General features: G+C 62.8%; 1 protein-coding gene across 1 annotated transcript in view; it reads right to left on the bottom strand.

Annotated features, from left to right (window-relative positions):
* ATP1A3 (ATPase Na+/K+ transporting subunit alpha 3) overlaps positions 1 to 10,677 on the bottom strand; it is a 33,302-nt gene extending 22,625 nt beyond the window's left edge. The window contains 4 exon segments of the mRNA XM_069882792.1: positions 1,989 to 2,212; positions 4,177 to 4,236; positions 5,611 to 5,694; positions 10,647 to 10,677. Of these exon segments, the coding sequence (XP_069738893.1) occupies positions 1,989 to 2,212; positions 4,177 to 4,236; positions 5,611 to 5,694; positions 10,647 to 10,652 (374 nt within the window). The 5' untranslated portion in view covers positions 10,653 to 10,677.
* Between the last annotated feature and the right edge of the window lie 1,268 nt (positions 10,678 to 11,945).

The following is an 11,945-nucleotide window of genomic DNA, read 5'->3' as shown; positions in this document are numbered from 1 at the left end:
CAAATTCCCATCTCCCATCCACCCCTCCATTCCCCTCCATCACCACCAATTCCCCCTCCTATCACCCCAATTCCACTCCCATCACCCCAATTCCCATCCCCACCCACCCCAATCCCTCCTCCCCCATCACCCCAATTCCCCAATCCCACCACCCCAATTCCCCATACTATCACCCCCAATCCCCCCACCATCACCCCAATTCCCATTCCTACCTCTTCAGTTCCCCCTCCCACTCCCCCAAATCCCATTCTACACCCCAATTCTCATCTATCACCCCAATCCCCCTCCCATCACCCCAATCCCCATTCCCCACACCCCAATTCCCATTCTACCTCCTCAATTCCCCCTCCCACCCCCCCAATTCCCATTCTATCACCCCCAATTCCCATTCTATCACCCCAAATTCCCCTCCCATCACCCCCAATCCCCATTCCCATCACCCCAATTCCCATTCCTACCTCCTCAATTCCCCCTCCCACCCCCCCAATTCCCATTCTATCACCCCAATTCCCATTCTATCACCCCCCAATTCCCCTCCCACCACCCCAATTCCCATTCCCACCACCCCAATTCCCATTCTATCACCCCAATTCCTCCTCTCATCACCCCAATTCCCCCTCCCACCCCCCCAATTCCCATCCCATCACCCCCAATTCCCATTCCTACCTCCTCAATTCCCCCTCCCACCACCCCAATCCCCATTCCCATCACCCCAATCCCATTCTATCACCCCAGTTCCCCCTCCCATCACCCCAATTCCCATTCTATCACCCCAATCCCCATTCCCATCACCCCAATTCCCATTCCTACCTCTTCAGTTCCCCCTCCCATCACCCCAATTCCCATTCTATCACCCCAATGCCCCCTCCCACCACCCCAATTCCCATTCTATCACCCCCATTCCCCCTCCCATCACCCCAATTCCCATTCCTACCTCTTCAGTTCCCCCTCCCACTCCCCCAATTCCCATTCTATCACCCCAATTCTCATTCTATCACCCCAATTCCCCCTCCCATCACCCCAATCCCCATTCCCATCACCCCAATTCCCATTCCTACCTCCTCAATTCCCCCTCCCACCCCCCCAATTCCCATTCTATCACCCCAATTCCCATTCTATCACCCCAATTTCCCCTCCCATCACCCCAATCCCCATTCCCATCACCCCAATTCCCATTCCTACCTCCACAATTCCCCCTCCCACCACTCCAATCCCATTCCCACCACCCCAATTCCCCCTCTATCACCCCAATTCCCATTCCCACCACTCCATTTCCTCTCTCATCACCCCAATTCCCCTCCTATCACCCCAATTCCCATTCCCACCATCCCAATTCCTCTCTCATCACCCCAATTCCTCCTCCCATCACCCCAATTCCCATTCCCATCATCTCTATCACCCCAATTCCTCCTCTCTTCACCCCAATTCCCCTCCCACCACCCCAATTCCCCCTCCCACCCCCCCAATTCCCATTCTATCACCCCAATTCCCATTCCTACCTCTTCAATTCCCCCTCCCACCCCCCCAATTCCTCCTCCCATCACCCCAATTCCCATTCTATCACCCCAATTCCCCCTCCCATCACCCCAATTCCCCCTCCCATCACCCCAATTCCCATTCCTACCTCTTCAATTCCCCTCCCACCACCCCAATCCCCATTCCCACCATCCCAATTCCTCCTCTCATCACCCCAATTCCCATTCCACCATCATCTCTATCACCCCAATTCCTCCTCTCATCACCCCAATTCCCCTCCCACCACCCCAATTCCTCCTCCCACCACCCCAATTCCCATTCTATCACCCCATTTCCCCCTCCCATCACCCCAATTCCCAATTCCCATTCTATCACCCCAATTCCCCCTCCCATCACCCCAATTCCCATTCCTACCTCCTCAATTCCCCCTCCCACCCCCCCAATTCCCATTCTATCACCCCAATTCCCCTCCTATCCCCCCAATCCCCCTCCTATCCCCCGAATCGCGCCCCCAGCCCCCCAGTGTCACCACGTTGTCGTTGGAGGGCTCGTCCTCGGTGCCGGCCTGGATGCCGAAGGCGAGGAAGCAGAGGATGGCCCCGATCCAGAGGAGGATGGAGAAGCCCCCGAAGAGCTGGCGGCAGAACTTGACCCACTCGGGGGTGGTGGGGGGCGGCGTGAGGGCGTTGGGGCCGTCGCGGGCCAGGATCTCCTGCGCCTTGCTGTGCGTCAGGCCCTGGGCACCCCGAAAATGGGGGTCAGGGGGGGACCCCAAAACTGGGGACACCGGGAGACCCCCAATGGGAGACACCGGGGACCCCAAAAACTGACCCCCCCAGGACACCCAAACTGGAGAGACTGGGACCCCCCCCAACGGAGACACCGGGGACCCCAAAAACTGACCCCCCCAGGACACCCAAACTGGAGAGACTGGGACCCCCCCCAATGGGAGACACCAGGGACCCCAAAAACTGAACCCCCGGGACCCCCAGACTGGAGAGGCTGGGACCCCCCTCAATGGGAGACACCGGGGACCCCAAAAACTGAACCCCCAGGACCCCCAAACTGGAGAGACTGGGACCCAAAACTGGAGACACTAGGGACCCCAAAAACTGAACCCCTGGACCCCCTCAATGGGAGACACCAGGGACCCCAAAAATTGAACCCCCTGGGACCCCCAAACTGGAGAGACTGGGACCCCCCAGTGGGAGAAACCAGGGACCCCAAAAACTGAACCCCCGGTACCCCCCAAAATGGAGAGACTGGGAGCCCCCCAATGGGAGACACCAGGGACCCCAAAAACTGAACCCCCGGGACCCCCAAACTGGAGAGGCTGGGACCCCCCCAGTGGGAGACACCAGGGACCCCAAAAACTGAACCCCCGGGACTCCCAGACTGGAGATACTGGGACCCTAAACTGAAGAGACACCAGAGACCCCAAAACCTGAACCCCCTGGGACCCCAAACTGGGGGGACTGGATCCCAAACTGGAGGGACTGGGACCCCAAACTGGGGAGACTGGGACCCCAAACTGGGAGGACTTGGACCCTCCAAACTGGAGACACTAGGGACCCCCAAAAATTGAACCCCCTGGGACCCCAAATTGGAGGGACTGGGACCTCAAACTGGAGAGACTGGGACCCCAAACTGGGGAGACTTGGATCCCCGAACTGGAGGGACCAGAGAGCCCAAAACCTGAACCCCCTGGGACCCCAAACTGGGGGGACTGGGACCCCAAACTGGAGGGACTGAGACCTCAAACTGGAGGGACTGAGACCCCAAACTGGAGAGACTGGGACCCCGAACTGGAGAGACCCCAAAAATTGAAACCCCTGGGGCCCCAAATTGGAGGGACTGGGACCTCAAACTGGAGAGACTGGGACCCCGAACTGGGGAGACTGGGATCCCCGAACTGGGGAGACTGGGATCCCCGAACTGGAGACACCAGAGAGCCCAAAAACTGAACCCCCTGGGACCCCAAACTGGGGGGACTGGGACCCCCAAACTGGGGAGACTGGGACCCCCAAACTGGAGACACTAGGGACCCCAAAAATTGAAACCCCTGGGACTCCAAATTGGAGGGACTGGGACCTCAAACTGGAGAGACTGGGACCCCAAACTGGGGAGACTTGGATCCCCGAACTGGAGGGACCGGGACCCCCAAACTGGAGGGACCAGAGAGCCCAAAACCTGAACCCCCTGGGACCCCCAAACTGGGGGACTGGGACCCCCAAACTGGAGACCCTGGGACCCCCAAATTGGAGGGACTGAGACCTCAAACTGGGGGGACTGGGACCCCAAACTGGAGAGACCCCAAAAATTGAAACCCCTGGGGCCCCAAATTGGAGAGACTGGGACCCCGAACTGGGGAGACTGGGACCCCGAACTGGGGAGACTGGGATCCCCAAACTGGGGGGACTGGGACCCCGAACTGGGGGGACTGGGACCCCCAAATTGGAGGGACTGGGACCTCAAACTGGAGGGACTGGGACCCCAAACTGGGGAGACTGGGATCCCCGAACTGGAGACACCAGAGAGCCCAAAAACTGAAGCCCCTGGGACCCCAAACTGGGGGGACTGGGATCCCCAAACTGGAGACCCTGGGATCCCCAAATTGGAGGGACTGGGACCCCGAACTGGGGGACTGGGACCCCAAACTGGGGGGACTGGGACCCCCAAACTGGGGGGACTGGGACTGACCTGGACGCAGTCGGTGTTGTACTTGCGGCAAACCTCCTCGATGGACATTTTGTGCTCGGTCTGTGGGAGGGGGCGCCCCACACCTCAGCCCCCCAAAACTGACCCGGGGACCCCCAAACTGCCCCATGCCCCCCCCCCCAACTCCCTCAGAGCCCCCCAGCCCCCCCAAACTGACCCAGGCCCCCCCCCAGCACCCCAAAACTAACCAGGGACCCCCCAAACTCCCCCATGGCCCCCCCCGACCCCCATCATGCACCCCAAAACTGCCCCATAGTCCCCCAAATCCCCCTGTCGTGCACCCCAAAACCCCCCAGCCCCCCCCCACCCCATAGTGCCCCCCCAACCCCCCCTGTCACGCACCCCAAACTGCCCCCCTGCCCCCCAAACTGCCCCAGGGCCCCCCCAGTCCCCCCAAACTGCCCCATAGCCCCCCAATCCCCTTGTCATGCACCCCAAACCCCCCCAGCCCCCCCCAAACTGCCCCATAGCTCACCCTAGCCCCTCCATTGCCCCCCCAAACTGCCCCCCAGCACCCCAAACCCCCCCATAACCCCCCCATAACCCCCTCAAACCACCCCCCAGGGCCCCCCAGCCTCCCCAAACTGCCCCATAAACCCCCAAACCACCCCATAGCCCCCCCAAACTGCCCCCTAAGCCCCCCCAGCTCCCCCAAACCACCCCATAGCCCCCCCAAACTGCCCCTAGCCCCCCCAGCTCCCCCAAACCACCCCATAGCCCCCCCAAACCGACCCCTAGCCTCCCCCCCAGCTCCCCCAAACCACCCATAGCCCCCCCAACAGCCCCCCAGGCCCCCCCAGCTCCCCCAAACCGCCCCATAACCCCCCCAGGCCCCCCCAGCTCCCCCAAACCACCCCATAACCCCCCCAAACAGCCCCCCCAGGCCCCCCAAACCACCCCATAGCCCCCTCAAACAGCCCCCCAGGCCCCCCCAGCTCCCCCAAACCACCCCATAACCCCCCCAAACCACCCCATAGCCCCCCAGCTCCCCAAACCCCCCCCATAACCCCCTCAAACCGCCCCATAGCCCCCCAAACTGACCCATAAGCCCCCCAAACCACCCATAACCCCTTCAAACTGCCCCCCAGCCCCCCAAACTGCCCCATAGGCCCCCCAAACAGCCCCCCAGGCCCCCCCAGCCCCAACCAACTGCCCCATAACCCCCCCAAACCACCCCATAACCCCCTCAAACAGCCCCATAGCCCCCCCAAACCACCCCATAGCCCCCTCAAACAGCCCCATAGCCCCCCCAAACCACCCCATAACCCCCTCAAACAGCCCCCCAGGCCCCCCCAGCCCCCCCAAACTACCCCATAGCCCCCTCAAACAGCCCCATAGCCCCCCCAAACCACCCCATAACCCCCTCAAACAGCCCCCCAGCCCCCCCCCAACCCCCATAGCCCCCCCCAGACTCACCATGGCCACCTCCTTCTTGAGGTCGTCGAGGTCCCTGGTTTTGCTCTTGCCCTTCTTGGGCGACTCCTTCTCGCCCCCCTTGTCCTGCGTGGTGGCCACGCGGTAGCTGTCGGAGCCGCCGAACTGGGGGGGGGGGTTACGCTGGGGGGCCCCGCACCCCCCTGGCGGCCCCGACCCTACCCGGGGACCCCTTGCACCCCAAAACCCGAACAGGGACCCCCCCAGATCCAGAGAGATCCATGGAACCCCCCCCTGCACCCCAAAAACTGAATAGGGACCCCTAGATCCAGAGAGATCCGTGGGAACCCCCTAGCACCCCAAAACCTGAATAGGGGCCTCTAGATCCAGAGAGATCCGTGGGAACCCCCCAGCACCCCAAAACCTGAACAGGGGTCTCTAGATCCACAGAGATCTGTGGGAACCCCCCTGCACCCCAAAAACTGAACAGGGGTCTCTAGATCCAGAGAGATACGTGGGAACCCCCCTGCACCCCAAAACCCAAACAGGGACCCCCCCAGATCCAGGGAGATACGTGGGAACCCCCAGCACCCCAAAACCTGAATAGGGGTCTCTAGATCCAGAGAGATCCATGGAACCCCCCTGCACCCCAAAACCTGAACAGGGGTCTCTAGATCCACAGAGATCTGTGGGAACCCCCCCAGCACCCCAAAAACTGAACAGGGGTCTCTAGATCCACAGAGATACGTGGGAACCCCCCTTGCACCCCAAAACTGAACAGGGGTCTCTAGATCCAGAGAGATCCATGGGACCCCCCCCTGCACCCCAAAACCTGAATAGGGACCCACAGATCCAGAGAGATCCGTGGGAACCACCCCCCAGCACCCCAAAACCTGAACAGGGACCCCCCCAGACCCTGAGAGACCCCTGGGACCCCCCCAGCACCCCAAAACCTCCCAGCCCTGCGCTGCCCAGGCCCCAGGGCCCCCCCCAAATCTGCACTAGCCCCCCCCCCCCCAGGGACCTCCGACACCCCCCAAAACCTGCCCCAGGGTCCCCGGGGAACCCCAAAAGTCAGACCCCCCCGCAATTTAACACCAGCCCCCCCCCAAATCTGCCCGACGGTGCCCAGGGACCCCAAAATCTGCCCCAGGACCCCCCTAAATCTGCCCCAGGACCCCCCTAGACCCCCAGATCTGCCCCAGGACCCACCCAGCCCCCCTAAATCTACCCCAGGACCCCCCCAGACCCCTAAATCTGCCCCAAGACCCCCCTAGACCCCCCTAAATCTGCCCCAGGACCCCTCTAGACCCCCAGATCTGTCCAGGACCCACTCAGACCCCCCAAATCTACCCCAGGACCCCCCTAGACCCCCCTAAATCTACCCCAGGACCCCCCTAGACACCCCCAATCTGCCCCAGGACCCCCCCACACCCACAGATCTGCCCCAGGACCCCCCCAGCCCCCCTAAAACTGCCCCAGAACCCCCTCAGACCCCCCAGATCTACCCCAGAACTCCCCTAAATCTGCCCCAGGACCCCCCTAGACCCCCCAAATCTACCCCAGGACCCCCCTAGACCCCCCAAATCTACCCCAGGGCCCCCTTAGACCCCCCAAATCTACCCCAGGACCCCCCTAGACCCCCTAAATCTACCCCAGGACCCCCTTAGACCCCCCTAAATCTGCCCCAGGACCCCCTAGACCCCCCCCCCCACCCCGGAACCCCCAAATCGACCCCCCCACCCCCCCCCAATCCCTTCCTCACGGCCCCTCCCCCCCCCTTCCAGGGCACAAGGACACGGGGGGGGGGGTTGTGGGGGGCCCCCCCCCTCCCCCCTCGCCATCTGCTCCCCCTTAATCCGGTCCTGACCGAGGGGGGAGGGGCGGGGGGGCCCCCCCGAGCTGGGGGGGGGAGGGGAGGCTGGGGGGGGGGATGGGAAAGGGGGGGTAGAAAGTGGGGGGGGGGGTCCTGGAGGCGGTCAGAAGGACCCCCCCTTACTCACCTGGGGTCTGGGGGTGCCCCCCCCCCCTTAAATAAGGGAGGGATAAGGGGGGGACCAAGGAATTTGACCCCCCCCCCTTTTTTAGGTCCCCAAATCTGATGGGGGGGGCAAATCGGGGGGGGACCCCCAAGATTCCGGGGGGGGGACCCCCAAGATTGGGGGCTGGGGGCAAAAATGGGGGGTGCCCCTATTTCCAAGGGGGGGGGGGGGCCCTTATTTCTAGGGGGGGGGAATCCTCATTTTAGGGGGTCCCTCACTTTTGGGGGGGGGTCCCTCATGTTCGGGGGGGCTCTCCATTTCTAGTGGGGGGGGTTCTCTCATTTTGGAGGGTCCCCCTATTAATTGGGGGTGCCCCTCACTTTTAGTGGGGGGGGTGTCTCTTATTTTGGGGGGGTCCCTAACTTTGGGGGGGATCCCTCAATGTTGGGGGGGTCCCCGTTTCTATTGGGGGGGTCCCCGTTTCTATTGGGGGGGTTCTCTCATTTTTTGGGGGGGGTCTCTCATTTTGGGGGGGATTCTCTCATTTTTGGGGGGGTCTCTCATTTTTAGGGGGGATTCTCTCATTTTTGGGGGGGTCTCTCATTTTTAGGGGGGGTTCTCTCATTTTTGAGGGGGTTCCTCTCATTTTGGGGGGGTCCTCTCATTTTGAGGGGGGTCCTCTCATTTTTTGGGGGGGGTCCCTCCTTCCTTGCCCCCCCCTCCCTTCCCTTGGGACCCCCCTTTTATTGCCCCCCCCCAGCAATGACTTTGCAGCATCGAAGCAGCTGCATTATTAATTATAATGAATTATAATTAATTATAATTAGCAACCTAATTAGCGGGGGGGGGGAAGCAGAACACGCATTGCGGGGATGGGGACACGCGTGGGGACACGGACAGAGGGACATGGGGACAGACATGGGGACACGGGGACACGGGGACACACGTGAGGACAGACGTGAGGACACGGGGACATGGGGACACGGGGACACGGGGACACACGTGAGGACAGACGTGAGGACACGGGGACACGGGGACACGGACACGGGGACAGACGTGAGGACACGGGGTCGTGGGGACACGAGGACGCGGGCGTGGGGACACGTGTGGACACGGGGACAGGCGTGAGGACACGGGGACGGACGTGGGGACGAGGGGACACGGGGACAGACGTGGGGACAAGGACACAAGGACACGTGTGAGGACACGGGCTTTGCACGGGGATGGGGACGCCAGGCCTCGCACGAGGACACGCGTGAGGCCACGAGGCCCCCCGTGATTTGCACGAGGACCCGGGGACAAGGACACGGGGACGGCTGTGACGCAGGGCGATGGCGGGGACACACGCGTGTGCGCGGCCCTCGCGAGCCGCCGCGGGGGGTCACACGCGTGTGCGCTCGCACGAGGCTCGTGCGCCGCGGCCCCTTTGCACGGGGACGCTGGAAAGGGGGGGGGGGGAGGCGTGAAGCTGGCGCACGCCCCTCGCACGCCCCTGCGGCGCCTCGCACGCCCCTGCCGCATTAGCGCAGCGGCTCGCACGCTCCCTTGCACGCCCCTTGCACACCCGCCCCAGCGCCTCGCACGCCCCGTGACCACCTTGCACGGCCGTCTAGCCCCTCGCACGCCCCGTTTTCACCTTGAGCGCCCCTTGCACACCCGCCCCGGCACCTCACGCTCCTCGCCACCCCCTTGCACGTCCCTTGCACACCCGTTTATCCCCTCGCAGCCCCCCTTAGCACCTTGCACGCCCCTTTATCACCTTGCACGCCCCTTTATCACCTTGCACACCCCTCGCACGCACACATATCCCCTCACAGCCCCCCTTAGCCCCTTGCACGCCCGTTTATCACCTTGCACACCCCTTGATCACCTTGCACATCCATTTATCCACCCCTTAGCACCTCGCACGCCCCTCACACACCCATTTATCACCTTGCACACCCATTTATCAGCTCGCACACCCCCCAGCACCTTGCACACCCCTTTATCCCCCCTTAGCACCTCACACACCCCTTGCACACCCCTTTATCCCCCCAGCACCTTGCACACCCCTTTATCCCCCCTTTATCAGCTCTTGCACACCCCTTTATCTCCTTGCACACCCCTTTATCCCCCATTAGCACCTCACACACCCCTTGCACACCCCTTTATCCCCTTCTTATCAGCTCACAGACCCCTTGCACACCCCTTTATCCCCCCTTATCAGCTCACACACCCCTTGCACACCCCTTTATCCCCCCTTAGCACCTCACACACCCTTGCACACCCCTTTATCCCCTTGCACACCCCTTTATCCCCCCTTATCACCTCACAGACCCCTTGCACATCCCTTTATCTCCTTGCACACCCCTTTATCCCCCCTTATCAGCTCACACACCCCTTGCACACCCCTTTATCCCTTGCACACCCCTTTATCCCCCCCTTATCAGCTCACACACCCCTTGCACACCCCTTTATCTCCTTGCACACCCCTTTATCCCCCCTTATCAGCTCACAGACCCCTTGCACACCCCTTTATCCCCTTGCACACCCGTTTATCTCCTTGCACACCCCTTTATCCCCCCTTATCACCTCACACACCCCTTGCACACCCCTTTATCTCCTTGCACACCCCTTTATCCCCCCTTATCAGCTCACACACCCCTTGCACACCCCTTTATCCCCCCTTATCAGCTCACACACCCCTTGCACACCCCTTTATCTCCTTGCACACCCCTTTATCCCCCCTTATCAGCTCACAGACCCCTTGCACACCCCTTTATCTCCTTGCACACCCCTTTATCCCCCCTTATCAGCTCACAGACCCCTTGCACACCCCTTTATCCCCTTGCACACCCCTCTATCCCCCCCCTTATCAGCTCACACACCCCTTGCACACCCCTTTATCTCCTTGCACACCCCTTTATCCCCTCGCACACCCCTTTATCCTCCCTTATCAGCTCACAGACCCCTTGCACACCCCTTTATCCCCCCTTATCACCTCACAGCCCCCTCGCACCACCCCTTTATCCCCTCGCACCCCCCTTTCCCCCCCCCATTTACCCCTTGGCACCCCCTTTCCACCCTCTCCCCCCCCCCCTTCCCCCCCCCACCTACCCCCATGGCGGCGGCGGCCGGGGCCCGGGGGGGGCTGTTTTGGGGTCCGGGGGGGGCCCGGGGGGGGCTCTCAGCGCTGCCTTCGAAGCGGCCCCGGCTGCGGCCAAGCCGGGACTGGGGAGGGGGGCCGGGGGGGGTGGAGGCGTCTGGGCTTTTGGGGGGGGGGGGGGGGGGGGGGCTGGGAACCACCAATCACAGACGCCCCCCCCCCCCTCCTCCATCCCTCCCCCCCCCCCCATCCCTGGCCCCGCCCCTTTTACTGCGGATCCCGCGGGGGGGGGGGGGGGGGGGGATGCGGGGAGGGAGAGAGAGAGAGGGGATCCCCCCCCCCTCCAAGCAATGCAGGGAGGGCTCTGCAGAGAGAGAGACCCCCCCCCTCGACCCCCAAATTCACCCCCTGAACCCCCAATTCAACACACACACCCCCCCCCCTCCATGGGGAACCCCTGCAATGCGGTCCCCCCAACCCCCCCCCCAGAGAGATCCCCCCATTGACCCCCCCGAACCCCAAATTCACCCCCTGAACCCCCAATTCAACACACCCCCCCCCCTCCATGGGGAACCCCTGCAATGCAGCCCCCCCCCCCCAATTCACCCCCATTGACCCCCCCCCCGAACCCCCAATTCAACCCCCCCCGCCATGGGGAACCCCTGCAATGCAGCCCCCTCCCCATCCCCCCGATTTAAGACCCCCCCAGCACTGACCCCCCCCGAACCCCAATTTAACCTCCTCTGAACCCCCAATTTAACCCCCAAACCCCAAATTAACCCCCCTCCGCAATGACCCCCCCCCCCCACGATGGGAACCCCTGCAATGCAGACCCCCCCACTCCCCCCTCTCCGAACCCCCCATTGACCCCCCCGAACCCCAAATTAACTCCCACCATGGGGAACCCCTGCAATGCAGACACCCCCCCCCACTTACCCCCCCAACCCCCCAATTTAACCCCCCCCCCAGTAACGACCCCCCAATGGGAACCCCTGCAATGCAGCCCCCCCTCTATTCCCCCCACCAATGCGCCCCCCCAATTTTCCCCCCCCGAACCCCCAAATTACCCCCCCAAAGCTCCCCCCCCCAATTTTAACCCCCTATTTCCCCCCCCCCCGCAATGCAGGGAGCCCCGAGGAGCCCCTGCACTGCCCCCCAACTTTAGCCCCCCCTCCAGGAGCCCCCCCAGCCCCCCTCAATTTACACCCCCAGGAGCCCCCCCACATTCACCACACCCCCCCAAAAACCACCTCACCCCCCCACAGGGGCCCCCTAGCCCCCCCAATTTGCCCCCCTGAGGCGACGCAGCC

Source organism: Phaenicophaeus curvirostris, unplaced genomic scaffold (genome assembly GCF_032191515.1).
Source record: "Phaenicophaeus curvirostris isolate KB17595 unplaced genomic scaffold, BPBGC_Pcur_1.0 scaffold_338, whole genome shotgun sequence".
NCBI classification, from domain to species: domain Eukaryota; kingdom Metazoa; phylum Chordata; class Aves; order Cuculiformes; family Cuculidae; genus Phaenicophaeus; species Phaenicophaeus curvirostris.
The sequence above is the reverse complement of the archived record's forward strand: the minus strand, read 5'-3'. Positions and strand labels throughout refer to the sequence as shown.